The 27687-nt window shown below is 38.4% G+C and overlaps 3 protein-coding genes across 3 annotated transcripts; 1 reads left to right on the top strand and 2 right to left on the bottom strand.

Moving 5' to 3' along the window:
• Positions 1-112: 112 nt before the first annotated feature.
• On the bottom strand, positions 113-12950 carry fam193b (family with sequence similarity 193 member B). Its single transcript, XM_042493490.1, has 10 exons — positions 12684-12950; positions 10555-10833; positions 9685-9871; positions 7379-7597; positions 5655-6066; positions 5318-5501; positions 4909-5142; positions 2178-3237; positions 2014-2089; positions 113-1880 (listed from the first exon to the last, which is right to left on the bottom strand). The coding sequence occupies exons 1-10, from the start codon at positions 12840-12842 to the stop codon at positions 1784-1786; spliced, it is 2907 nt and encodes a 968-aa protein (XP_042349424.1). The 5' UTR covers positions 12843-12950; the 3' UTR covers positions 113-1783.
• A 1926-nt stretch (positions 12951-14876) lies between these two features.
• mxd3 (MAX dimerization protein 3) lies at positions 14877-19673 on the top strand. Its single transcript, XM_042493398.1, has 6 exons — positions 14877-15034; positions 15699-15801; positions 15991-16020; positions 16179-16293; positions 17053-17218; positions 18334-19673. Exons 1-6 carry the CDS (start codon positions 14965-14967, stop codon positions 18450-18452), a joined length of 603 nt encoding a protein of 200 aa, XP_042349332.1. The 5' UTR covers positions 14877-14964; the 3' UTR covers positions 18453-19673.
• Positions 19674-20460: 787 nt separating this feature from the next.
• Positions 20461-27145, bottom strand: prelid1a (PRELI domain containing 1a). The gene is made up of 6 exons (XM_042493130.1): positions 27051-27145; positions 26344-26468; positions 24798-25023; positions 24589-24702; positions 24187-24265; positions 20461-22154 (listed from the first exon to the last, which is right to left on the bottom strand). Exons 2-6 carry the CDS (start codon positions 26433-26435, stop codon positions 22033-22035), a joined length of 633 nt encoding a protein of 210 aa, XP_042349064.1. The 5' UTR covers positions 26436-26468; positions 27051-27145; the 3' UTR covers positions 20461-22032.
• Positions 27146-27687: the final 542 nt, after the last annotated feature.

Here is a 27687-nt window from a genome sequence, read left to right on the forward strand (position 1 = left end):
CTGCGACCAAACGTAACAAGGCGACTCCGGTGTTGAAGAGGCAGCTCGTGCAAATGGTACATCATATAAAGCAAACCAAATAGGTAACTCAGAAAGCAAACGCCACACTTTATTTTTTTGTCAAAACTGTATTGTTTTTAATCTTTCTGACCGAAAGATTTTTTCACAGTATCAAAAGTGAATTTAAAAAAAAAAGAAACAAGCCAACATACACTTGGCTATTATTGATATAGTATAAATCTACATTCGAAACATTAAGATAATCTTCTCTAATTGAATATAACCTGGAAAGCATCAGAGATGTTATATGAAAACAAAATCTCAGCACAGATTCAGGAAAGAAATATCCACCTCAGTGAAAGCCATCAGCTAAAACATTATTACTGGTGTAAATCTCAAAGGCCCTTGTCCCAAAAGTGTCAACTTTTCAGAGATATTTCTCATCAAAAGATTATGAAGACTTGGACTTCAGATAGGCTAGCTGAGGTACAGGGTGCCACCAAGGTCACAGTACAAGGAAAAGAGTAGTATGGTTGAAAATAGATCTCACACACACAACCCCAACAAATGCGTGACAAAGGCTCAAAAGGGCCCAAAATAATCACTCAGTATGTACAAGCATTGAAATTAACTGTGCCAAACAATGTGTGATGGTCCCAATGTTAAAATGAACATTGCACACTGGTGTACCTGTCACAGCGGGGATATAGGGGGGTTAAAATAACAGTTTAGGAGTGAGAAAACCGTGGTAAAAGACATTGCTCTACAGCTGGCAGAGAGTTTATTGGATATCACTATAAAAGGTTCAAGCTTAACACCAAGGGAGGATTGACACTGAAGCAACATTTAACTTTGCCAAATTTAGGACTGGGGGACAGTATTTAGAAGTCATGCGTGGGCATGTATTTGCATGGGTACTGCATCCTGCGAGCCATGTGTTATACACATTAAATGTATATTTTCCCACTAGGTTCTATTAGCCTTGTTGGTGTACTGAACTGTCAAACATTCAAGTTTTTATTTTTATTTTTGTTTTTTTACATCATTTCATACAAAAAGATAAGAGTGTAGTAGGTGGGTAAACAAGTGTCATTTCATTTTCAACCACTGATTACTAATCATTTGATGACCATAAGGAAATATTGAGAAAATTATTCCAATTTGAAACTTAACAACCAGTCTGCAGTCTGAGTAAAATCAAAGCAATTTTTGCCATCATTGCTCGCTGCAGAGGAGGAAGGTGCAAGTGTTTTCCCCCAAAATTAGGTCAAAATGTTGTCTTGTGCTCCTTTTTGACAGTTGTACACTATAAGACAAATGGTCTCCAGTGTCTACTGAGACTGGTGTAGTGGGCAGGAAACTAGCGATGCAAAATGTAATGTATGAGCACCAAATTGAGCTGATCTGAATTCATAAGTTTAACAACGTTAAAATGTCTCAGATTTGTGATAAAAACATTTATTTCATGTAAGGTAATTGTTTACATACTACATACGTAAGCACATGGATGCAGTGGATTCAACAGACTTTTTTTTCCATTTTTGCATCTCTCATTTAGTGAACATTGCAGTAATAGCAAAGGGTAGAGTTGGCCTTGAGAATGATCCCTGGCCTGTCAGCCACAAGTTATGTTTCAGTCCTCTGAATTGAGAGTACGTGAACCAGGGTCCCTTGGCTTAGTAAGGAAGAGAAGAAAACAGGGAATGAGAGAAGGCCTCGGGCCAAATGGGGCTCTACTGAAAGAGTTTGTTGTGTGAAGTTTTTTGTCTGGCACTCATCCAAGTTATTGAGCTGCATTGGAAGGAACCTTTTTGAGGCTGAAGTTGGACCAATTCACTGCTACCTTCTGGCGGGTTTGTTTTGCAGAATCAAGGCAAAACCTAGAGGGAACGCAAAGAGAAAAACAAAAGGAGGAAAGAGTTTCGGTGATGCAGTTAATGTAAATCAATATAATAGCTTTGCTTAAAGTTTTTTTTTTAAAAGTATCCTGGTGAAGTGCTATGTTTAGCCTACCTTTTGAAGTATTCCACTTCCCGATCAATCTCGTCCATTTCTGTTGGATCCACATCTTTCGGGAGAAATACATCATCTAGAGAAGAATAGAGATTACAGATTAGCTAAATATATTACAAATGAACAAACTAATCCTGAACATGATGTTAAACAGTTTATTGTACCGATAGCACTGCTGGATTTTTCACCCTTGTTCTTGTTCTTCTTATTTTTCCCCTTGGCTTGCTGCTGCCCATTGGCTGAAACTGTGGGGTGAGCTTTGCATTCTGAATCCTGCTCAGGCCGACCTCGTGTTTCTATGTCACCTTTCCCTCTTTGTGCATTCGAGAGGCCACCGTTCGCTCCATTTGCCGCATGTTTAGACGATCTGACCTCCTCTGCTTTTTTAGGGCCATTCCTCTGGTTGTCTGCAGAGTGCTGGGGCTGTTTGTTCCCCGCTTTGGAGCCATTAGAAGCCGTTTCTTTACACTCAAAGCTTTTCTGTGTTTCATTCCCGGAGGCAGCTTTGGTTGGTTTGTTGGAGTTTTGCTCTGACACAGATTGCTCCTGTCTTTGCTGCTGCTTTTTATTCTTCTTTGACTTTGCACCACCGTTCCCAACTGTTGCGTTCTTAGGATCGGGGGCATCCTCATTCGATTTAGCTGTGGCTTGGACTGGCACCTGCGGCAAACTGTCAGATCCAGTGGAAGTGCATCTTTCTGGGGATCGGACCCTTATGAGCTTTGAGAGACTGGGGGTAGTGTGCAACCGCTGGATGTCCTTGGACCCAGCAGTGACCCCTGATGCTATGGTGGTGGTGGTGGTGGTATTAGGAGACGAGACTGTGGTTGTGTCCTCCCATCCATTGACCAGGTCCAGGTGACTCTTAAAGGTTCCCAGCGAAAGAGGGGCCAGGTCAAGATCTATCTGCTGCAGGTCAGAGGAACCATTGAGATGGGACAGTAAGTGGTTTCCCTCCAATGTGGCTGCCTTCTTTGGGAAGTCATTAACATCCAGGTTGAGGTCGTACATGCTAAATGAGGCCCGGATTGAGTCTTTGATGGTGTTTTTAATCTCTTCGAGCCGACTGGTGAGGAAACTGTTGACGCGCTCAAGCTCCAGCTGAGGCCAGTCCAGCAACCGACTGGCTTCTGAACCATCAGGGATGGGTTCGTCGTCAACAGGCTCAGATGGATTGGAGTGGGGGTCACTGCCTGCAGCACCCATGCCCTGCTGAGCTTTTTCCTGAAAGAGAAATGGTACAGGTGTAAACAGGTACAACATGTAATGTTACTGACATTATACATACAGTGAGCGTCACACCTCAATAGGGCGGGGTATTGATACTCGATATCTTTAAAGTATCAAGTGGAATAACTGCGTACCGAGTAGCATCAAAACATCTCCAGATACCTGCATTTGATCCTTTTTGTACCCTCATCCAGAAGGAAATTAACATTTGTATGTCTGTACATTTTTTCACAGCCAACCACAGAAAGTGTTCTTTTATTGAATGTGACGTGCAATTGACCCACAGCTATCATCAAACCATACAAACTGCGGTGGAGTCTGATACTTTTTTGCACAATAATTTACATTTTTTCTTAATACTTTGAACACTTTCAACATGTATTTGTTTAAAACTCATTTGGATGGGGAAGAGTGCTGGTGGCCTCTAACTCAATTGAATGCTTCCATTTGCACAATGGGTATTGAATGAAATACAGAAAAAGGTATCAAATTGACCATCATATTAGTATCTGTATCACTTTAACTGTACTGGTATTGTTGTTTTGAAACAATGGCCACATCTCAATATTTTTTTCAGTACTGATCAAAATGTATCTGAAGCGCTAAGTATAAAAACTACTGAAATCTGGCAAAACATTTTTGGTCAGAGTTGAAATCTTGCAATTTAGTCTTTGATTGGTTAGTTCCTGATTTTGAATTGCAATCCATATGATTTCCATGAAATCCAAACCCTTTAGTTTAATAAATATTGTCTGCAATATCACTTCATTGAATATACATTCAAAAAATGACCTCCCTATTTAGTAGTTTTCATTAGTGGTGGAGTCCGCCAATGACATATAGGATTCAAATCACCTTCTCCGTTCACTCTCCTAACACCATATCAGAGCTGTATTAAGTTAATGTTGATGCAGTCTCAGAACCCATCAGTCTGATGATAAGCCTCTGGAGGCAATGGCCAATAGTCTGATGATCTGGTGTAGCCAGTGGATATCCAAGCCAAGATTTCCCCTTCCATGTGCTGGTCAAGTGTGCTAATCTCCATAAACAGATATCTGTGTTTGAATGCAAATGAATTGAGAAAAAAAGCTAACATAAAGCTAAATTGTCGTCAGATAACCGATGAGTTCTGAGATTGCATTTCGGACAATGCATTTTGCCTATCACCACAGACTGCTTACCTGCCACTCGGACAAGATCGTCAAAACTACTCAGACTACAAACAGAATAGAAACAGAAACCAAAAGGCTTCTGATTCCAAAATCTTGCCCCATTGCCGCTGAATCTGTTCATAGAGATTAATGCAGATGCTAACCCAGTGTAACCAACTGAAGGGATTATACCTTTAAATATATATTTTTTTAATTTTCTCTAATCAGGTAAAGTTCTTGTAGAGGTGCTTGTATTTAGACTACATTTACTATTACAGATTGTCGGCTTCTTTTTAAATAATTTAAAAAAGGGTTTTGAGCAATACATGGTAATACTATATAACGAAGTAGTGTACTGAGTGAAGTTTTGGTCATTCCTGAGTATTGTCTGAGTACTTGTATCAAAATCTTTAAACAATAGCCAGCCCTATACATTAGATGATATTAAAAATTAGTTGGGAAAAAAACAAACAAAACTATACATCCAAACACACAGTTTCTAAAGTTACCACACCTTCTTCTTTTGTTTGTGTCGGGCCCTTTTGGCAGCCTTGGCACTGTTGACAGGTTTGGGTTCAGAACTGTTTATGAAGTCTAGCAGCTCATCTACGTCCCGGTTGTCAATGGCACCAGCCACTGTCAGTTCTGAATCTTGACGCTGAGGCAGCTCCTCTTTGCGCCGGGTCAGACGTGAACGGAGCTTCTCTCGGATCTCTGCGTAGTTACGGCTGGTTGGTGCAGCTGGAGGCTGTGAGCAGATAACATCAAACAATTATTAAAATCTTAAATATCATATTAATATTTAATTTATATAATATTAAAATATTTCCATGTTAACTATACCATATATCACAAAAGATAAAACCAATGGAACTTTTAATTATTACGTTAGTAGAGGATTTCAACAAAAAGAATCAAAATACCGCATTGTGTCCGAAGAACTCGCAGTAGCAGCAGTCGCAGTACTTCCCGTCCTTCTGATTGGTGGAAGAGGAGGCACAGGAGCTCCTCTCGGAGCTGCTATCTTCATCTTCCCCCTCCTCCAGCTCAGACGAAGGGTGGCACAACGTCCCATTAGTCATTTTGTGCCCCTTACACGCCTGATCCCTACACACACACACACACACACACACACACACACACACACACACAAAAGAAAAGAATCAACATCAACGATTTGTATTTTGAATCAACACAGCTACAAGGGCTATCAGAATTTCACATATTCAAGTAAAGCAATGTTGGGACAGTAATACTAACCTGCAGGCCCCAGCTGTCAGATGGCCCACATTTGAAGTGGCCACTGTTCCCGCACTGTGTCCATTACAAGGATGGTTACAGCCCATGATAGACGTGCCCAGTTTGCTGTGTTGTGTGTTCACAGCAGGAATGTGGGAGTTTTTGCACGGACTGGGCTTATGGACAGATGTTGGGCTGTCTGGACTGGGAGAATTGAGTTTGGCTGTGGGGCCATGGAGGTTTGGTACCAGCGGGGAGAAGGGAGCGTGTGCTGCGACACCAGTGCCAGACGAGGAGGTTACGTGGCCGTGCTGCCCAGAGTTCGGCTTTGGGGGCAGGAGGGAGGAATGCTGGGAGGACAGGCCAGTGGGACTGTTGGGGGGTACCGACAAGTCTGTGTGTTGATGGTGGTCACTGGGGTGGAAGGCTTCACCTAGAGAACAGAAAAAAAAAAAATAAAATGACTTGCAGATGACAAACGCTGAACCATCTTTTTACATAGTGCCTAAAATTGTTTTCTATTCCACACTGTTTATCCCATTGGATTTCTTATCGGCCTAATTAGCCTAAACACACACTTCCTCAAAGAGTAGGCCAATTACTATTAAAGCAATTACCTCTGATGTCTTAAATGTAAACTAAATTGGTTAACTTTTCTATAGATTAAGTTCAACTTGTAATTAAAATGAACTTTTCTAAGACAAAGTTTACTTTGAAACAAGCACTTGCTTGCCAATTCTGTTAAGTACAAAAAACTTTTTCTATCTACCAAATGCAATCCGTGCAATATAGTAAACCTTGTTAAATGATAATGTCCTTTAGGGGTGAAGTGGTTGTGAAACTGAGATCGAAACCTCGACACAAATGTCCACTGTCTGGCGTTGAGATTCCGTCTTCAATGTCATTGTGCCCCCATCCCCAGCACTACTGCTGCCTGTTGAGCTCTCATTGTGTTACAAGACGGAAAATCAACGACAAAATTAACTTGTTGACTCACTGGAGAGTGGTAGATGTGGTAGATGAAGTGATAATTTGGGAGTAGATGATGATGCATGCCACGCTCTACACAGTCAGTTTCACGGCACCATTTAGATGCGCGTACAAACACATCTGCAGCGTGTTTATGTGTTTGCAAGTTCAAAACTCTAACACTGACAGCAGAGGAACGGCAGAGCAGTGCACCCGTAAATTAAACTAAAACGTAGTAGAGACTCTCAGCATTTTTTTTTTAATGTGACCTTTTTGGTACAAACATTTACCTGCCAGCGGATAGCCTTCAGAAATTTACTTGCCAAGTGGTAAAACTACCCTCATTTCGGACCCCAGCCTTCATGTATGCATTTTTTGTCGTTGAAAATATGCCAGTATTTGAGTGCCTTAACTGTTATAGTAAGGATTATAGCCAATGAGCAACTGTTGAATGTTTATGTTTTTGTTTTTTTTTTTACATAAAAATGGAAAAAAAAAGTTATTTTCTGCATTCTTTTGGTTTTCCCTGCTGTACTAAAGTAACTTTTAATAAAAATTATAATATTAAAAAACTAAAAAAAATTATAAATAAGTGAGTAGACTAGATTAGAATACATTTTTGAAATTCAAATTATTTTTTTATATTTTATCTGCTGATGTATTCCTAAACGCTGCAGATAAAATGAGAGATGTTATACATTCAGTCTGATAGGTTGATTGTATACTCTGAATTCATAAAATGTTCTTGATCCCCCGCGAGTCACAGACAATAGTACCTGGTGGAGTTGGTCGACGGCACATGGTCTTGAAGTGCTTGGGAGTGGTCTTACAGAGGTCTGCTGAGGTAGACAGGGGGTTCCCAGCAGAAGATCCACTGGAATTCTGGGATGACGGGTGACTGTAGGGACAGACTTTGGTCCCCGACGTTTTAGCAGATTTTCCAGGCGCTTCATGGAGTCCTCTTTTCTCATGACAGGCTGATCCTGCTGTTATACCTGGAGATGAAGAATGTTGAATGGTGAGGATTTAAGACAATATCACAACGAATACAGTACAGTGAAATTCTTCTTTTGATTGGAGCCTCGCTTTCCACAAACTCTGCCAACACTAAAGCTTAGTTGACAAACTGAACCACCCCACAATTACCATTTCATTTGTTGCCATGGTGTGTTAAAGTGTCTTACAGTCCATATCACAAAATCCCCTTAATGTCTCTGAGAGATGGATGGCTTTGATTAACACCCTTGACACAAGAATTTTAAGGTGTTAAGATTTTGGTAATTCAAAGTTCACTTTTGGTCTGTGGTTTATGTTTTGTAAAAATAATTCCTTGCTCTTTGCATGTTTAGACATGTTAACTTTCCAATAGTGATCATATCTCACTGCTATGAGAAAGAAACCAGCATTGAAGACATGCCAACCAAAATAAAAAAGAGGAAGTAATACTATAACATTTGAATGCTTTACCATACTATATCTGTTGTACTAAAGTGACTGTATCCCTTGCTGGCAATGACCAATGCTTGCCACAAGAAGTTGTTACATATCACTGTAACTTTATACCCACTAAAACATTTGTAATGTATGTAATAAAGAATATAATAGATAGCTCAGTTCCCATACAACTTAAGACAAATATATGTTTGATATTTCTTCTAGTTGAAAAATGTGATTGGTCACCAGCAAAATATTAGAAATTAATGATTTAAATGTAACTACATGCAGGAAGGGCACTCACTGAGCACATGTGCCATCATTTACGACTATTTTCACATACCCCTGTTTAAATGCAATTTGGCAACATGACACGTTTGAGTATTTGGTAAACAAGAAATACAACCACAGTTCGGCACCAGCTAACCTCTCCAAAGTGGTTTGATGGCAGCCAACAAACAGTAGGAAAACCGACAAAAGCAATGATCATAACTGTCTAATATGCTAGCTTTCTCACTTTATAAACAACTGCCTTTCTCAGGCGCAGGACAAACGTGTCTTGCTTTCAATTTCTATTCTACTCTTATGACATCTCTTTCAAGTATCTTTGTTATTATTACAAAATGGTTTAGCAAGGTAGTTACTAACTAAACCAGTAATTGCTGTGTAATGCAGTCCAATTTACAGTCAAATTTTAATGCATCTCAATACTTGATTTCCACCGTTTCTCTGGACAATCAATATTCATCATGAAAAAAATCAGTAAACACATTTCACTGTCCCATTTTAGGAGGTTTGTGCATTACATGTAATATTTCAAGGGGAAAAAAAATCCCAATGCGTGTGATTGATGACCACTTTAACCAGGCCAAAGGACATGTTTAAGGGTTAGGTCTTTATTATACTGGAAAACTGCAAGTTCAGGCATGGAATGAAAGACTTTGATCTGTAGTTTATGTAGCTCTGAAGATTTTAACTGATTTTTTTTATTATTATGATGAAATAAATAGTTTTAGTCAATGTAAATTTTGCCAGAATATTTCTATCAGTTTTGGCAGACAACTGTTTCTGCTGTGCTGTAATACCATTGACACTGATACCTGACTCTGATAACAACACAGCTTGCAATCATTTTCATTTCTATGCAAACTACTAAGTGTTTTTCAATGATAATTATATTATATCAATTTTTAAAAAGTCCAATGTTTTTTGGGAAAAAATTAAAACAAATGGTTTTCCCCTTGCTATTTTAATGACAAGTCATAATCTCTGATTTAATTAAAGTTATTTTTAAATTCATCTCCCTCCTCTGAGCACATCTGGTAGTTTTGACAACGGGCTTATCTTAAATCATTATTCCAACCTTTCATAGCAAGCTCGAAGGACCTCAGGAAGCTGAGCTTTGTGAGCTTTTACAAGATGCCTCTTTGTTCTTCTAAGATGCAGCACACTTAACAAAGTAGCCAAAAATGTATCACACATTAATGCTAAGTAAATATGCTAAAAATCCTGCCACAGAGCTCTGATTCTAACCTAACTGTGTGCCCATTTTACAAAGCTGAAACCTGCAAAACAGCATGAAATTTAGGTTTATGTTTTCAGCAATTACCGTCACTGTCATTTACTGTTTTGCATTTTGATAACCGACCTTGTTGTGTGTGTGCTGAAGTGTTGTGGTTGCAGTGCTCCCCTCCGTTGGTGTGGGCAGAGTTCCAGAGACCTGACAGTTTGTGGGCTGACAGGAAGGAACTCGGGTCCCAATCCACAGTACTTTGCTCCGGGTAACCGTTCCCACAGCTCTGAGACTTACAGGAGGAAGAGTGTGACAATGGTACCTAAATAAAAAAAATAACAAAAAACTGTTTAATCACAGGGCTGTCTACATAGGTGCACATTTTGGCATCAAGTAGCTACCAATATTAGCTAGTAATACATTGAGCTTAGTGTGACAAGATGTGCAAAAACATCTTAAAAATGCATTAATTGATCTTCAGTAAACAAAATACAAACAAATATTAAAATAACCTAATAAACTGCTGTGGGGACTGTTTAGCAATCCCTCCTTCTGTTCCTTTTTTTGCTGTTTGAACATTGGAAAGCCAAAACAAAACAAAACAAAACAAAACATCTTGAACGCCATCTTCATCTGTAGTCAAGTTTAAGTAAGATAATGGACAATTCTTAAAAATGTGCATTTTGTGTAAAATATTTATGTAAAAAGAACTATGAAAGAAAAGGTAACAGCTGCTGCTGCCTAACATATGCCATACAGGCACAAATATAAAATAAGTTACTGCTGAAAAGGCAAAAAGTAGACATTTTTACACTTATTAAATCCAACTAGACCTTCAGACAGATGGATTTAGTGAGTAAGCACATGCAAATGCAATGCCGTGTATGATGAATAAAAAGGCGATTACCTCAACCAACAGAGACCAACACAGTTTAACAAAAAAAGTAAAAACAAGTCGTGAAAAGGATCCAGACATATGACCCAAATCAGTCCCCTTTTATTTACCGGTGTTGGTTGCTCCTGGGTGCTCCGCCTCTCCTCCTCTTCCACACTCTTGCAGCAGCTCTGACATATCCACAGAGGCACCTCTCCCAGCAGGGACTGAGACAGCGAGGGCACCGCATCAGCAAGCTTACGCCCTGGTGCCTCCCGCAATAAGGCCTGGGAGAGCGCGGGCACAGCATCAGCCAGCTTGGTCCCATGGCCTCCAGGGAGTCCGTTGACGGAGCTCGCTCCCCAGTCTTTAAATTCTCGGTGGCACAGAAGGCAGCAGGTGTGCATAGGCTAGGAGGAGAAAGAGATGATAAAGAGGTCAAGTATTAGCCTGTGATGACCTGTTAACACTAGAAAAAATAGGGTCTACTTGGTCAAATGTCTCTAAGAATAATTTCTATGATAGATATTTTAATATCAGTAGTTATATGTTTGCATATACACTTAGTTAACTGTTTATTAGTTATACCATGTTAGAACAAATGCAGTCTAATACAAAAGTGATTAAAAAAAGGTTGAATAAACACCTCTGAAACAGTTAAAGTTTAGGGATGCACGATATTGGACTTTGGCTTATATCCGATAGTTTCCAACTCATTTTGGCCAATCCTTTTCAAAATGTACACATTCACCTGGCAAAACAATTAACTGCTTTGACTGAGGTTACACATAAAACATGCCATATTTATTCTTATGTAACAAATTTAAAACAAAACTGTAAAATTCCTCCCACTTAGGGAGGCTTAGATAATGCTCTCTCTGTAAGACAATCCTGACAATAGCCAAAACCAGGGCACATTTGTCTGATTAATAATTAAAGTGTCATGTTACTGGCCTGTCATATTGGCAGATATGTTCAAGTTGGACTGGTGCTGATATTTAATTTCAAAGCAGTTATCTCCAAATACTGATGACGTGCTAATATTATCATGCACCCCTATTAAAGATAGTTTCCATGTATTTTCTGGTTTTTGCATAATTGAAACATGTAGTGATAGATATTAACATTTCTAGATATTTTTCAAAAAATACAAAAGCACTGTTATTTTAGGTGGCTGTGTTATGGTTTTACTCATTAACGTATTTAGGCAGATCAAGGCAAGTGTTTGTGTGTATGACTATGTGTGTGTATCCATGTTGTATGGAGCAGAAGCTTTGAATCCACAACAACTTTTCCTTGTGGGACAATAAAGTGTACCTTACCTTACAACACAATTCTGCCTAAAATTTCAGTACTTTGCTTCCAGTTATGAGATGTGTCTGGACAAGCATTTTATACATGTGGTGTAAAATGTAATTACTCAAAGCTGCATTCAGGCAGGTTATAATGCTCAGATGTCAAATGTCAGGTTAGCTGCTTGCTAAGGCTTTAGTAGTCAATCCTGCAGCGTACCATCTTTACTTTTTAAGGTTAGTGTTTACCCTCAACTTGAGACAGCTAACGTTACAGTCTCCGATACAGCTAGGCATCACTGCATGCATGCACTGAAACTTTTGGCATTAGCTCATGCCACACTGACAGAACAGAGCAGCAACAGCAAAAAAAAGATAAACAGTGTGACAGAGTCAAATTAACCCCTCAAACAAAGTCTGAGAGTTAGCAAGCCTTATTATGAACCCGTTATCTCTTTCAGCTAACGAGCTAATTAGCTTGCTAGCAGCTGTTTAGCTACAGCTGGCTGAGTGGTTCCTGTGGATGGATTCAAGTGTAGGCAGTGAGCACGTTTGCAGCACGCTAGCCGGAGATGGTAGCCCGGTTAGCCTTGTGGCTAAGGTTAGCGGGGCGGATGAAGAGTTGTAAACGCTGGAAACGGGACGACCTGTCCGAGGCACAATGTCACCTGTCCGGCAGAGGAGATGGGCTGCAATGCTAGCCTCAACGCCGCCTGCTGGGGACGAGTCTGCTCGCTAACTTGAGTGCATTATTTATTTAATTACGTATCAAACGACGTGGGAGCTCCATCAATACTACATTAAGATTAAAATAGCTTTCAAAGAGCGCGTGGATGCATATAACTTCACCGCGAGCTTCATAAAATAAAAGCACAACGGAGGATGCTTGGATTAGCAGAGAGCTGCTAGCACAGAGGCTAGTTAGCCTGTTTTAAAAGCAGCGATTGGTTTGCTGCTAGCTAACCTACCTGGTTCGCCCTGGTAGTGGCCAGCCTATCCAGCCCAGCATCTCCTCCGCCACCGTCAGCTGCATCGCCGGGAGAGACTGGGCTCTTCGGTACGGTCTGCTGTCCAGGCGCAAGCTCCTTCTGAGCAACTCCTTGCTGCTTGCTTTTCTTCCTTGCCATTACGACCGTGTTTATAATACGCTTTGGCCAAGTTTGCACCAGTTTCGATGATTTGGGGAGCACACTTTCGTTTCTTCTCGGACCTCAAAATGTTCTCTATCTCCTCCAGTCAAGACAACAGTCAATATGGCGGAGGACTGGCACACTCAGGAGTTCATAGGTTAAAGATACTGCTGGCAAAGTGGCTTCACTCTCATTCGGCGAAAACAACTGAAACCCGATACGAGCAGTGAAGCCACACGCCGCCATAGTTAGTAAGGGCACGCCTCTCCTCCCACTTTCTTCTGTGTATGAAAAGACAAATAAAAGAGTTCTCCCGCTGACACTAGCAATTCAGACGATTTTTGTGTGTGTTTAAACATAGCTATCGAGTATATATATTTTTGGCTTTATACGCATTCATTTTTAATATGGTCACATCATGCCTTTTGTCCCCAGGCTCTAATTTAAAATACATATATTTATATTGAAAGAAACTGAGATAGATGTAGGCTGTAGATGAAATTATGTGTTTTTTTTATTTTTATTTTTGACATTGGTAGAGGGGAGCTGATAAAAAACGTGTAACAATAGCATATATTTAACAATGCAACTTTGTAAAACCAGGTTAGCTCACATAAAGCCAGCTCATTCTCTATATAGTTTAGACTTTGCATATAATAGGGGCAAATATGAATTAAAAACATGTCAATATTGTTGACGACTAATATAATTAATGTTTGTAAAATAAAGGTGCTGTGAGAGGAGAGGAGAGGAGAGGGGATGGGCCCTTGATAATGACGTTGTCTGCCGATACCTTCACGTGCTTTCAGAAATATCGTAATAGTAGTCCAAATGTACTGCAAGGACCTAAGACAGTAGCCCATACATTGGGTGGAAGAAAAGAGGAAAACAACAACAACAACAACAACAACAACAACAACAACAACAACAACAACAACAACAACAACAATAACAATAATGATGATAATAATAATGTGTTTTATAGTGTATTTCTGTATGTTATGCATAGTTTCTATATATACTCACTTTATTATGATTATGCCGTGTAGCATGCCATGCAGTTTCCTACTGTGCAATATTTGACCACTTACTGTGCACTAATATTTATGGATTATATATATATATTACAGTAAATACATACCATGTATGCATTTCAGTCATTCTGTGCAACTATCAACCATGAACATATGGTATGGGTATAAGTAAAAGGTGTATATAGATTTTATATTTATTTTTATTCTTTCATTTGATCTAATTTGTATTTGTTTTTGAAATATTTTATACTTTATTTGCATGCTAATCACTTTTTTTTTTTTTTTTGCATTTTTCTCTGCTTTTGACTTTTTAGCTGCTGTAGTGTGTGAATATCCCCAGTGTGGGATTGATGACGTCTTATCTATAAAAATAATAATATTATTAATCATGACAATAAATAGATAACAATAGACATATATACATGGTAGAAAGCAAATTAACAATTAAAGTAAGTGTTTAAAATATCATGTTCGATTAAAAAACAGACCATTACTTTATTGTCTTACTTGTCACTGTCAAACTTTAAAAACGTGTCATCCATATGAGTCATCTTTTTTTTTTTACAAGCCAATACATTAGATAGTCCTTTTTTGTAATTATGTCCGACAATCTAGGTTGTTTTATTTATTTATTTTTGTTTTGCTTTTCATTAATAGTTTTAAAAAAACAGCAAATTCAGTGGTCAATACAAACATTTACAAATGAAAATAATGACACAGCTAGGTACAAAGCAGAGAGACAAAAATAAAATAAAATAAAAATAAAAGTATGAACACACAAACAGGGTTTTTACCTTATTAGTAATATAATAAAGCTATAGTATTTACATGAATAAATAGCTGTGGTTATTTTTATGACATGTGATATAATGAAGGTAAAATTTAGCTATCCGACAAACTAGGCACCGGGTGTTATTTGTGATCGTGCTTTCAAATGTCCGAGCTTACGTGGAGCACGTGAACGCAGCTCCAGCGTTGGGGCTCTGTGGGTTGAGGACGTAGCACAGAGACAGCTTCATCTACTGACGCGTACACCACCACAGTAGGTTGTTTACCTGCGGCTGATTATTTTAACAAAAATCATAATGGACGGAAACATTTGCAACATCCAGGTTCTCCTTCGGGCGGCTGAGTTTCTGGAGAGAAGAGAGCGAGGTTAGTGTTTTTTATATGAGAACTGTCAGTCTACAAGAGAGGAAGTTGGTTATTGTTAAAACAACAAAATGCACAATGAAGCGACTATAAGTATGCATGCAAAACACAATATAGATACATAATGCAGTGTAAATGTTCGAGAAACCATCGTGATTCTTGCTAGAAGGTTGTTTTAGGCGATCTTTCCCGTTTGACTCAGTGACCTACATATCGGTCCCATTATTGTACTCAAAGGCGCCAATCTGGTCCAGTTTGAAAATGAATCCGAGCGGCGGTGATCGCTCACTACGGTAAATGAAAGTGAAGCAGGGAAAAGCTCTACAAAGAGTTTCATTCATTGTTTTCACACTACAGGCATTGAATCTGAGTATTTTAGTTTGTTAGGCTGTCGAGAGTAGCAGTATAATAGTGAATAGATGGTGTGTGATGGCGCCAAAAACAAAACGTACAGCTGATGATGATGATGACAGCAGACCTTTTCTTTTGTCCACCTCATTTTACGCTCAAAGAAGGTATAAAAGATGAGGTAATATATACCAATTCGTTGCGCTAGTGTTAAAAAACGCAAATAATGGGAATAAAAAAAAACAATTTTTTAACAATGCTGCTATTGAATACTAGATTGATTTCTAATAACGCTATGATGCATTTTTTTTCTGCACAGAGGCAGAACATGGATATGCTTCAGTCCTTCCTCTCAGTCCAGATAACTCTGACAAAAGAAGCAAACAGAAGAGCAAGAAGATATCTGCTGCTGGTGGCAATAGGTGAATACATTGCATAACAGACAACTGACAAGAGGGTGTGGCTGTACTGCGAAGTTTGACTCTCAGATATGACAAAGCAGCCTTTTGAACATGAAAACCTCACAAATTGCTATTGCTAAACAGCAGTAATTGTCATAAATGTGTATTTCAGAGCTGAATAAACCTCTAACTCTCTTTATGTAACTGCAGGTCGGTTCACAACGAGCTGGAAAAAAACAGGTAAATGAATATTTTGTCACAATAAATATGCAATTTCAAAGTCTAACATACTAAAAGACTATTTTTATGGTGCCCAAAGTTGAGCAATTAAGCAACTATTTTTAACACCTTGTTTTGACTTGCATTGAGCGTCTGTTGTTGCTTGTTGTGCTACGTAGGCGAGCTCAGCTGAGGCACTGCCTGGAGCAGCTCAAGAAGCAGGTCCCTCTGTCATCTGACTCAATGAGGAACACCACGCTCAACCTGCTGAGACGAGCCCAACTTCACATAAAGGTAGACACAGCAATATTTGCCCTAATGATGGACGTCCTAGCTGAGAGTACAGTGTTGGAGAGTAAAATGAACTCTCTCTTCCAGAGGTGTGAAGTCGAGACATGACTTGGACTTGGGTCACAAATCTAATGGCTTTAGACTTGACTTGACAAAATAAAATTTAAAAAAAACCAAAACTTGGACTTTAACACCCATGACTCATGACTTACATTAAGTAACTGAGCACCAGTTGGATAAAACATGATACCAAAGTGGATTTTGCGGCCCATACAAAAACTATGCGGTGGTCAACAAAAAGGCAGTTGCAGTATGCAAAACTTGTGGGTCAAAAATTACAGACAGGGGGCACAAACTTTCAACTTTGGCATTTAAAGTTGCACATAGAACATTAAGTTAAGGCTGATATTAACATAGCTAGCTTACGTTAACAGCTGAATGACCTTTTAACAAACTTATTCTAATTATGAATACAAAATGTAAAAGTATTCATGATTTTTGAAAATTCAATATATTAAGTTCAAAGTTTAGGACTAGAGACTTGACTTGTGACTTACCTGTCTTGACTTGGGACTTGAGTGCAAAGACTTAAATAATATGACGTATTACTGTCTTTAATAGAATTAATGTCCTGTTACTGTGCGTTTGCTAACAGTGCTTGGTGGTCTCCAATTGCTTGTCCCCTCTTCATTGTGTCAAAGTCTATTCAGTCTATTTCTGTCCTCTGCTCACCTGTCTGTCTCTCTGCTGTCTCATCTTCAGAAGCTGCAGGAGCAGGATGAGCGTGCAGAGCAGCTGAAGGGCCGCCTGCGCTGGGAGCAGAGGGAGCTGCGGGTTCGGCTGGAGCAGCTGCAGAGAGGCACAGAGAGGATGAGGAACGACAGTCAGGGGTCGACCATGTCGTCCGAGAGGTCGGACTCTGACAGAGGTAGGTCTCAGACACAAGAAGGACTTCACCTCGCCACAATCACAATAATGCATAGCCTTACTATGTAGCGTAAAGTGTGAATTATAGATTTCTTTTAATAAGTACAATCGTGGAATTTTCTTATTTTTTATTTTTTGTCACATCTGAACCATTCTAACTTTGGTCTTAATGGATTTTAAGTTTCCGAAAGACTATATATATATATATATATATTATATATATAGATATAGATATAGATATATATATATAACTATATATGAGGGAAAAATGATTTGTAGATGATGCACTTTCGTTAATCATACATTAGCATAGTCTATTTATTAGTAGGAGTTTGTGATGTTTACAGTTACCTTATGTTTGTTTTCTAGGCAGCATGATTTGTACTAGAGCTTATTATAAAAAAATAAGATAATATATCTTGGTCAGAGCAGGCAGGAGTACCGCCACAGAACCAAAGCAATGTACTGCTGCAAAGAGGTGCAGCAGCAAAATATATTTTAGCCACCTAAAAAAAAAAATATTATCAGTTTAAGTGTATTCTATATTTGAATATTTTCAGCACTTTCTGGCGCGTAATGAAGCTGTTATCTATGCTCTCTTTAAAGCCTCCAGACTTTGACAAAAAAAATGTAATTTTACCTCGGTGAACATGGGAGTTGCTGGCCTACTGCTGCTTCAATTAGTTAGTGTTATGGTGTGATTTAAGTGTTGTAAGGGTTTAGTTTGGATTCACCAAATGCACACAATAAGACAAACTACAGATGGAGGCAGTGGTCGAACAGCAGCTCCTGTGTTCAGTTAAGTAAAAGTACTGTTCTAGTATATGGAGTCTGGTGGCTTTGAAAAGAGCGATATGAGTGCTTCACTTCCCCGTCAGAAGGGGCGTCTGGCAGCAAAGTAAAGCGCTAAAAATAGCATACATTTTACCTGAAATAGACTTCTTTTTAGGTCACTAAAATACATTGCTAAGTTTGCTGCTGCAAACTCAGACTGCCATCAACTTTTGGTAATACACTGACTATAGAGAAGTACCTCATACAACCTTACTTAAAATATCTGAACCACTCCTTTAATGCCAACATGACAAGTGAATTTTCTTTTATTTCACCTTACAGAGGATGTGGAGGTTGATGTGGAAAGCATCGTGTTCGACTGCGTGGACTCTGACGGACTGAGCATTACACATACTGGTGCAGACCACTGTTACTCCAGCATGGACAAAGCCTGGCTATGACAGCAGTAAACCTACGGAAACTCAGTAAATGTCACCAGGATCGGGAAGAGGAGAAAAACATTCCAAAAAAAAAAAAAGCCAACGGAAGAGAGAGAATGGAGAAAGATGTTACTGTACAACCGAACACATTTTTTTTTTATACAGAGGAAGTAACTTGACATTCTCCTTTCAAAATATGTCGAAAAGCTAAACGATAATGAATGAGCTGTGTCCATTTGCACTGAATAGCAGTTAAAATCACTGGGCTGGGATGGATGTAACATTACGCGCATATATTTTCTGGCATCAACCATCAGTGGCATTTCTTTGCTAAAACACGAGGTGTCTGTAACTCACAATGACTCAAAACAGTTCCACTCATACATCTTTAAGGGCTTATTCATTTGTCTTTAAGAACTTTTTAAAAATCCAAATAAGGGCTTTTTAATCAAACCTCTTAACTTATTCTTTATTACAGTATGTCTAAACTGAATTCTGCCTTAAATCAGATTTAGTCTGGTATTTAATACATCTTTTTCTTTAGCACTAAGTTCATATTCCACATGTAACATGCACTTAAACATTATTCTGTGCTATGTTTTGTATTATTGTCCTTTTATGTAAGCTCAGTCATGTATTTCTCTTCTGTTGCACAAAACGTCCACACTTAGCACTTGTTTTGTTTCAAAAGGATTGTGAGTATATCAAAATGAGAACAATTAACTGAAATTAACTGGTCATATTTGCACATTGATATCTGGCAGTTATATTACTCTGGCAAATATTCTTTTTTTCTTTCCACATTTCAGTCTGTGATTAAGTGCAAGAACTTTGATACTTGTATTAAGGATAAAATGTGAGAGCATATGGAGAGGCATGATGACAGTTCCAGTGGTATTCACCGCCAATATTAACTGGTGTGCTTCTTAGAGGTGTTCATTATCACAACCGTACACTTCATTGCTTGTGCATTTGTCAATATTGATGTCAATTATGCATGACACAAATTTGCCACAGTCAGGCAGGTAATGTCTACTTGTAGTAATTATGCAAATGATGCTGTATTACAAGTATGTATCATATTCATTGCTATATATTTAATAACTGAAGGTGCTTTTTCTGTACTTTTGTATATGCAAGATGCCTTATTACCTTTTAATAGTATGTATGCATTCATCTGTCTCTCCGCCCAGTAATATAATGTAGCATTTTTGTACTGGTGTAAGCTTTTTTTTATTGAATAAATATTTTCTATATTTATGTTCTGATTCCGATTGTTTTTCCTGGACCTGCTGATTTACAGTGAAGAAACTCAACATCTACCAAATTTTTTTCATACCTCTGCGCCGGCGTTAGCCATGGCCAAAGGCATTGTTTTCAGGTTGTCCATCAGTCTGTCCTATTTATTTAAACACAATATTTCAATAACACCTTGAGGTAATTTCTTCAAATTTGGCACAAATGTTTACTTGGACTCAAGAATGAAAAGATTCAAATTTGGTGGTGAAAGGTCAAGGTCAGCGTGATCTAACAAAAAATGTTTTTTGTCTGTAACTTAAGAATTCATTAGCCAATTTTACACAATAGTCTAGTAGTAGTAGGATGTAAAGATGAAGTGATGATATTTTATATCCAAAAGGTCAACTTCACTTCACTTGTTCTGCAAAAACACTTTTTTGGCCGTTATTGATTGATTGACGTCATTTGGTCAAATATTGAATTATTGACACTAACATTGGGTGTCCACCTTCAAACTGTGCTGACTCATCTTTTTGTGCTGCTGAGGAGGAAGATGTGTGTGAAGCAGTAATTCTTGTTTTTGCTTGTGACCCTGTAAAACAAAGTAATTCCTGTTTGTGACTCCTCTTAACCAGTTGCGTTGTTTTTTGCATTCATAATGTAGTATTGCAGAAATCTAGTGACTCCCCGAGTTCGTCCTGCAGCCCCCTCTGGGTGTCCAGTCCTGCGTGTTAGGAATTACTAACGTAACTAAACAGAGATACCACTCATTTTAAGACATCACAGCATGTTTTTTTTACAAAGGAATTGTCCATTTATTGACAAGCTGATATTTGATTGATTGATACAGTAAGAGCACATTGTTGCATGGGGTTGTGTCATCAGACCTAAGCTGAATGTACAATACAAGGTAACATTTTTTGCCTTTGTACACACATTTTAAATTTAGGTAAAGACAATGATGTCCATTGCGACCGGATCTTACCACAAGTGCTAAGTGAGTATTTCTTATCAAGCTATGACAATACGGGTCCCTCTTCAGTCAGTGAAGCAATCAGTCTGGGTAGGATGATTAACAGGGCTCCTACGCAGTATAGAAATTAATTTTTACTAAGTTCCAGATTTGGTAAGTACAGAAAAAAAAAGCCGCTATGGAAAATGTGTTCCTAGACTTTTCTACTGATTTGTTTTATAAAATATAAAAATCAGAATTTCTAAAATAAATGGATCTTTCAAGAAGAATTTCTTTTTTTAAATGATGTTTGGAGCGGGTAGCCAGTGCAGTCAAAATGTTTGTGACAGAGTGCAGGGCAGAGTGAGCTTGGTGTCACCGAAAGCAAAGCAAGACATACAGCTTGTGACTGATCGCACTTTTTCATGGAGCTGCCTCTACACTTGCACATTATAACCTGCAATACAGCTCTGCCCCAACTGTCCCAAATCTGGACATCGGCGACCACATTAGTTTGAAATTGCCACACTATCTCTGACTTGCATGCATGCATAGCATCGCACGTTATCAAATGTTGAGCTCATCTGAACATCTTTGAGTGGTGCAGTGATGTAGTTATCAGAAAGGTAAACAGACTGATTTTCTGTGTAAGCAAATCATACCTTCATGGCTGCATTCATTGTTATTTCCATGGACACAGTGGATAAATAAAGCTACAAAGACAGTGCTTTAGTTAATTCAAATTTTTCCAACTCATTCTCGCTATCTTAATTCAGGAGCCAAATATTGTCTGAAAACTCTACCGAGAAATCTGGAAAAGTATGGAACTTTGACATGGAAAATGTGTAGGAACCCTGGATTAAGGTGTGGCTCGGTGAACTGAACTAAAACATAACATGACGGCGACAAAACATACAACAGCAGTAAATCATACACGGGTTTGAATTAATCGTATATTCGGTGGTATGCTAATTACAGCACCTGAACAAAAAGCTGTTGCAAAATAACATGAAATACAGAAAGGAAGAGAGTAAAGAGTAAACGTTGTTGATGGGCACAGAGGTTGAGCTGAGGTCTGAGGATGAGTATCAAGGTTGGCAAAGTGCCATTATTATTTTATGGCACGCTTAGCCATATTTGGCCATTCCCTAAGATCTCTATCTATGGTTGAATACTGAGATGATCTGGTATCAAAGGTACAATATATTCCAGGAAGCTGGAACAGGCTCTTGAACCCAGCTCAGGCCTATTATGGTCCACCCACCATTTCAGTTGCTTCCTCATAGAGGTGTCTACCCATGACCGGGATCAATTTGTCTTACCCCAATGCTCGACTGAACCACGAGGGGGAGGTAATGACAAATCTGTCCCAGTATCAGTGGTGAAAGAACCGAAGATCTCCGCAGTGCATCACACGTATTGTTTCTTCTGGGCCTGTGAGGCGAGGTCTTTGGCTTTCTCCTTAGCTGCCAGTGCTGTCTCTCTTGCTCGCTCTGTAGCAGTTTCTGCTAAGGTTCTTGATGGAGTTTCACCTGCAAAAGTCATAAAATATATCGGTTACAATAAAGGCTGAAACATTTCTTATTTTTACATAGTTCTGGAAAACCTTTACTATGGCTTCATAGACCTGAGTTATGTAACAAACAACAGGACAAATGTATGACATTTCAATCATTCATGGAATTTGCACTGACTTTCGACTTGTCTGTGTGTCAGTTACAGGGATTTTACCAACAACACATCGACAGCGCTTTGACAGGATGCAGGTGGTGGTAGATAGACTTAAAATATCAAAGAAAAAAACCCAAAACATTTTTTCTTATATTATCAATGCCTGTACTTTACACTCCTTACTTTGCTCTCAACTTTCACAATAGTGACTGCAAATTTATGAAATGTCTACATCTTTGGGCATTTCAGATTTTAACACATATTTAACAACATGTCATCTTATCATTGCAAATCATATAATTAAGCTAGTAAGCGAGTAGCTTTACTTTCAGTTTCAAAATGAAAAATGATTTTACAAGCATGTCCTCGTTACAACCAAACTACATATCGTAACTTTATAATAAAACAAAAGTGTCATCTTCCTTCTTTTTTTTTTTACCTTTACAGGCTCCCAACCTCTTTTTGTCATACCCCCTTTATGATTAGGGGTGTTAATTTACAAATTTCATCACGATACATTATCTTAATTCTCTGGACAACCATACAGTATTTGCAGATTTTACAAAGTCACCATATCGTTTCAATTAGATTTCATTCAGGGGCCTGTGTTTGATACGTGACCATATCAGTAAATATCTGTATTATCTTGCTCTTGAGCGCTTCCTATGGTTGCAGCAGTATAGCGGTTTTAAGGTATACCATGATATGAAAGTTGACAGTTATCATACCGTGTACATTTGCTTATGTACGGTATTAAAAAAAGCAACTGGACAGGTTTCAAGTATAGTAATAAAACTTTAGTTCACCAAGTCTAACCCTTCTGTTTTCATTTCTTAAGGTTGTTCTGCATAACAATAATAATTGTGTAATACTGTGAAATTGCAATATTTTCTGAGACTGCGAAATGTAATAACCTTGCAACCCACTTGCTTCTCATTACCTGCCTAGCACTATGCCGCTATTGCTGTTTAAATATTTAGGAAGAACCTGTGCTTGGACGGAAATGGTGACAGACGTGCCATGGGAATTTCAAATAAAAGCATTTCTTCAGATGATGTACGTATCGATCATATTGGATCGTTGATCGATATGTTAATATATATCTAGAAAATATTCACCCCTATTTGAAAGCTGGATTAGACTGTGTTTGCTCATTGAGCATAACCCAGTTTTCCCTTTATTCCCCGTCAAACATTTGTCCATCTTGTACGTTACATCTACTGACCTGAATCCCATCAGCCTAGCTATAATCACATCACTTGAACTTCTTAATCATGTCCTTCTCATTGCAAATATTGTAACTTGTCACGGTAGGAAAAGCCAAAGTGGCACTACTATCAATGATGCCTTGAATTCAGCAATAATACTCCTTTTTCAAAAACAGCCGTAGACAGCGGTTACTACAAAAATATATTAAAGCTTGTACACCCAAAAACGGCTAGGGACTTCTAAACTATAACTCTCAAAATCCATTTAAATTGTAGTGTTACTTGCCATATGTCTCTATCAATGGTATCGTACCCTTTATAACCAATGATTAGACTGATGAAATAAGTGTCTTGGAACCATTTAGTAATTAGCGTTAAGGTAGTTTAATTTTAGGTTTTTTTGGTTAGTCTTAGGAGTTTTTTAGGTTGTAAATCTTAATCTATACACACATACTTTTTCTTAAATCTACACAGCTCGTCAGTAAATTTATTTTAAAGACGATTTACTTTGTGTCTGCACCTCTAATCACAAGCTTTAGATAGGTTATTAGGTTCTGCCTTCACACATCCTAATTATGTCTCATGAGTTGTTTCTTGTTTCTTTTAACTGTTTTTTTGGTAAATAAATCAAACTGAACTGAATGAAATGCACTAATTGCAAACATTATTATTGCTGTCAATTTACCTTGCATTTTGGCCAGCACATATTCAAAGCCTTTCATGGTCTTCGTAACACTCGTCTTGAACCTTGCAAGACCAAATTCCTGGAAAGAGAAGACACAGAGTCACCAGTCAAAAATAAACCCACTTAGACAGAGAACAATGTGTCAACACCCTAAAACTCATATCATCACATATGCACTAACATCCCCTCTCAGAGTCTGACAACATAAAAAGACCACTCTGATTCTGTCATAAATAATTCAGCACCCTAAGTCTTGGCAGACAACTACAGCTACTCAGCTGTTGCATCTCACCACTGTGTATTATGTTACCAATTACAGAATGAAAGATAGGTGGGTCAGACTCCCCACATCACTTTTCATGGGCCGTTTTGTAGTGTGGTGCTCCACTTTACTCTACTGACCTGAATAGCTCTAGAGAGGCCATAGACATTGGAAGAGATCCAAGCTTCTCTCTTTATCTCCGTCCAGCTGCCATTGTCGGGGTTAATGTGGTACTCGCACCGCTCTTCCACCGACTGGGACAGAGAGAAAAAAACAAACAAAAGCAACATGAGGCCGTGTTATTACTCTGTGCAATGCTGAGTGCCTATGGAAGCAAACGCTGCGGTACCATGAGGCGAGCGTGGCTAATGTTCCATGTGAGGGTGGTCATGGTCCTTTTCTGAGGGTCCACAATAGAGTCCTCGATGATGTATGCTGAGCTGGCCATGTGCTTTGGAAGGTACCGCTCCATCCAGCGAGGCGCTCGGCTTGTTTTGGTCAACAGGCGTCTGGAAATGAGGCAGTTGGTTGGAGTAACCTCCCGGAAAATAATGTCCTCTGTCAAAACATGGTTACTGTAGGAGGGAAGGAAAAACTTTGGATCAAGACAAACCAAAACCTCCGTGTGGGGCTTATAAATACTTCTGTCAATTAATTTCTTCAATTAAATCACATTGTTTAGTTTATATAATTTCACAAAATGGAAATAAATTCACATGACACATTTACAAGCCAAAGTGACATCTTGTATATATATATATATATATAAAAATGTATTTTTTCTTTTTCTTTTTCCAACCAACAGTCCAAAACCCAAAAGATATAAAATTAACCATTACAGTAAAATATAAGAACCAAGACGAGCAACTATTTGCCCAGATAAAAGACTTTTAAAGAAATTAATGGATTAAAGAAATAGTTGGCTATTTATTTACTGTCGACTGATTAATCAGTTCATTTTATTATTTCATCTAAAGCTGCAACTAACAATTGTTTTCACAATTGATTACTAGGATGACTGTTTCCTTAATTCATCAATTATTAATTTGTTCTAGAAAAATATCAAAAATACTAGACAGTAAAAAATACCCATCACAATTATGTATATCTATATATCTATATATATCTATCTTGCTGTCTCTCTCTCTATATATATATAGAGAGAGATAGTTTTACTTCAGTAGAAGTACAAAAGTGTTAGCAACAAAACCATATTTAAGTATTAAATGTAAAATTACCTCTAAAGTGACAGAATGGTATTACATGACATTATTACTGACACAGTGTCTTATTTATAATTTTACAGCTAACCATATGTTTAAGATGTAAAAATGTAAGCTTCAAAGTAACTAGCAAGAAAAATTGAGTTGAAGTTATAAAGTACCAGAATATAAAAAATACTGTAGTAATGCACCTCAACAGTATACCCAAGTAATCTGCTTAAGTAGAAGGGTTTTTTGGGGAGTTTTTCCTTATCTGCTGTAAGGATCAAGGACAGAGGGATGTTGTGTGTTGTCAAGCCTTTCGAGGCTAATCGTGATTTGTGAGACTGGACTTTAAAGATCAAATTAAAACTGAATTAAAATGACTATTTGTACAGCCCTTTGGGGCATGCTCTGTGATTGGGCTACAGTGAACTTTGACTTGTTTCATCTGTAAAGCACTTAGGGTTGCCTTTGGGAATGAAATCTACTATATAAGTACATTTACCTTGCCTTCCCTTGAGTAAATACACTTGGTTACTCTCCACCACTGCTTTATCAGTTCACACAGTCGAGACCAGTGGTTGTGACATAATTCCAACTATTTATGCAATGTAATTTGGATAAAGAAGTTTATTGAAGGAGCAGAGGTACAATACTATCCAGCCTGACCACCTCACTCCTCGTCCTCACCTGTAGGGATTCGGATATCGCTGCCAGAAAGCAACACAGACTTGGTCCCAGGTGCTTTTGAGCAAACCTGCGCAGCAGAAATACTTCACCATTGTGCCCCGTGTTTACTCTGGCAATAAGTTACCCTGTGGAGACACAGAACAAACGAGGCGTGTTAGTTTGCTGCGTTTATGCAAACAGCATTCAGACAACAGCGCAGGACGAGACTCCGAGACTAACAGTAAACACACAGGGCGTCAGTTCATGTTTTCTACTCAAAGACAGTCAACAGCCAAGACAAGTTATTCACTATAATACCATCAATTATATGACTTGGGTTTGCTTAAATAGGTTATAGAAAATTAAATAATAGCCGTTCATAGAGACACACATTCTCCCGAACTTTCCAGCTAGCTAAACTGGCAGCTGTCAGTCAGCTAAAAAGACATATATACCTCACTGAGTCTTCTGTTATGGATAATAACAAGCAAAGTGGCGAACATTTAGAGCACAAGCTGATTAATATTTCAACAACGCGTGGCTAACATCAGATATAACGTTACTGTCACGGTTGTCACGTCCGCAACTCCTTAGCTTCCCCGTTAGCATGAGCTAGCCTAGCATGAAGCAAACCTTATGAATGAATGGCAACGTCTGGCACAGAAATATCTTTGACCGACATTCATATAGCAAATCGATGCGGTCATTTTAAATGCAAAGACGGTTACCTGTATGGCGACAACATTCAAAAGATGAGTGTCTGCATGTTTTACTCCTGAACTTCACCGTCCAGCCGCCGACAAATCATGTCAAACGTGACTGGGACCAGAGGACCAGGAGGAAGGTCAAACAGCGACGACACATCCGGTGGGTGGGCCAAATGAGATGTCCATGTTGAACACTAGAGGGCAGCAGGTCACTGAGCAAAATGCAACACAGCATGCATTTGGTATTATTAAAGTCTATAAAGATTTGATACCTGAAGAGTGGCTTATAATCGGAAATAAAGGTAAAAAGGTAATGAGCATCAAAAGGAGAAATTACCAAAAGTTTGCAGGAAATTAATAAAAACGTACCGGAAAACTACCTGAAAATTAGAAAACAAAAATTAACCACATTTATTTATTCTTTTTATTTATTTATTTATTTATAGATTTATTTTAATATAAAAAAATTACTAAATCTACTGATTTCTTGCATTGTGTGGAACATTTCTTACCAAGTTGCTCTGTTTTTGGAAGAAATCACACCAATTTGCTCAGGGTTCAAAGGTTTAAATACCTGTGAAAGGCATCTGAAAACAGCACATGAAAAGTAATGTTGCCTTAGGTTTCAAAGGTTTAACATGTAATGCTCAATGGGTTT

This window comes from Plectropomus leopardus, chromosome 9 (genome assembly GCF_008729295.1).
Source record: "Plectropomus leopardus isolate mb chromosome 9, YSFRI_Pleo_2.0, whole genome shotgun sequence".
Classification (NCBI taxonomy): Eukaryota; Metazoa; Chordata; class Actinopteri; order Perciformes; family Serranidae; genus Plectropomus; species Plectropomus leopardus.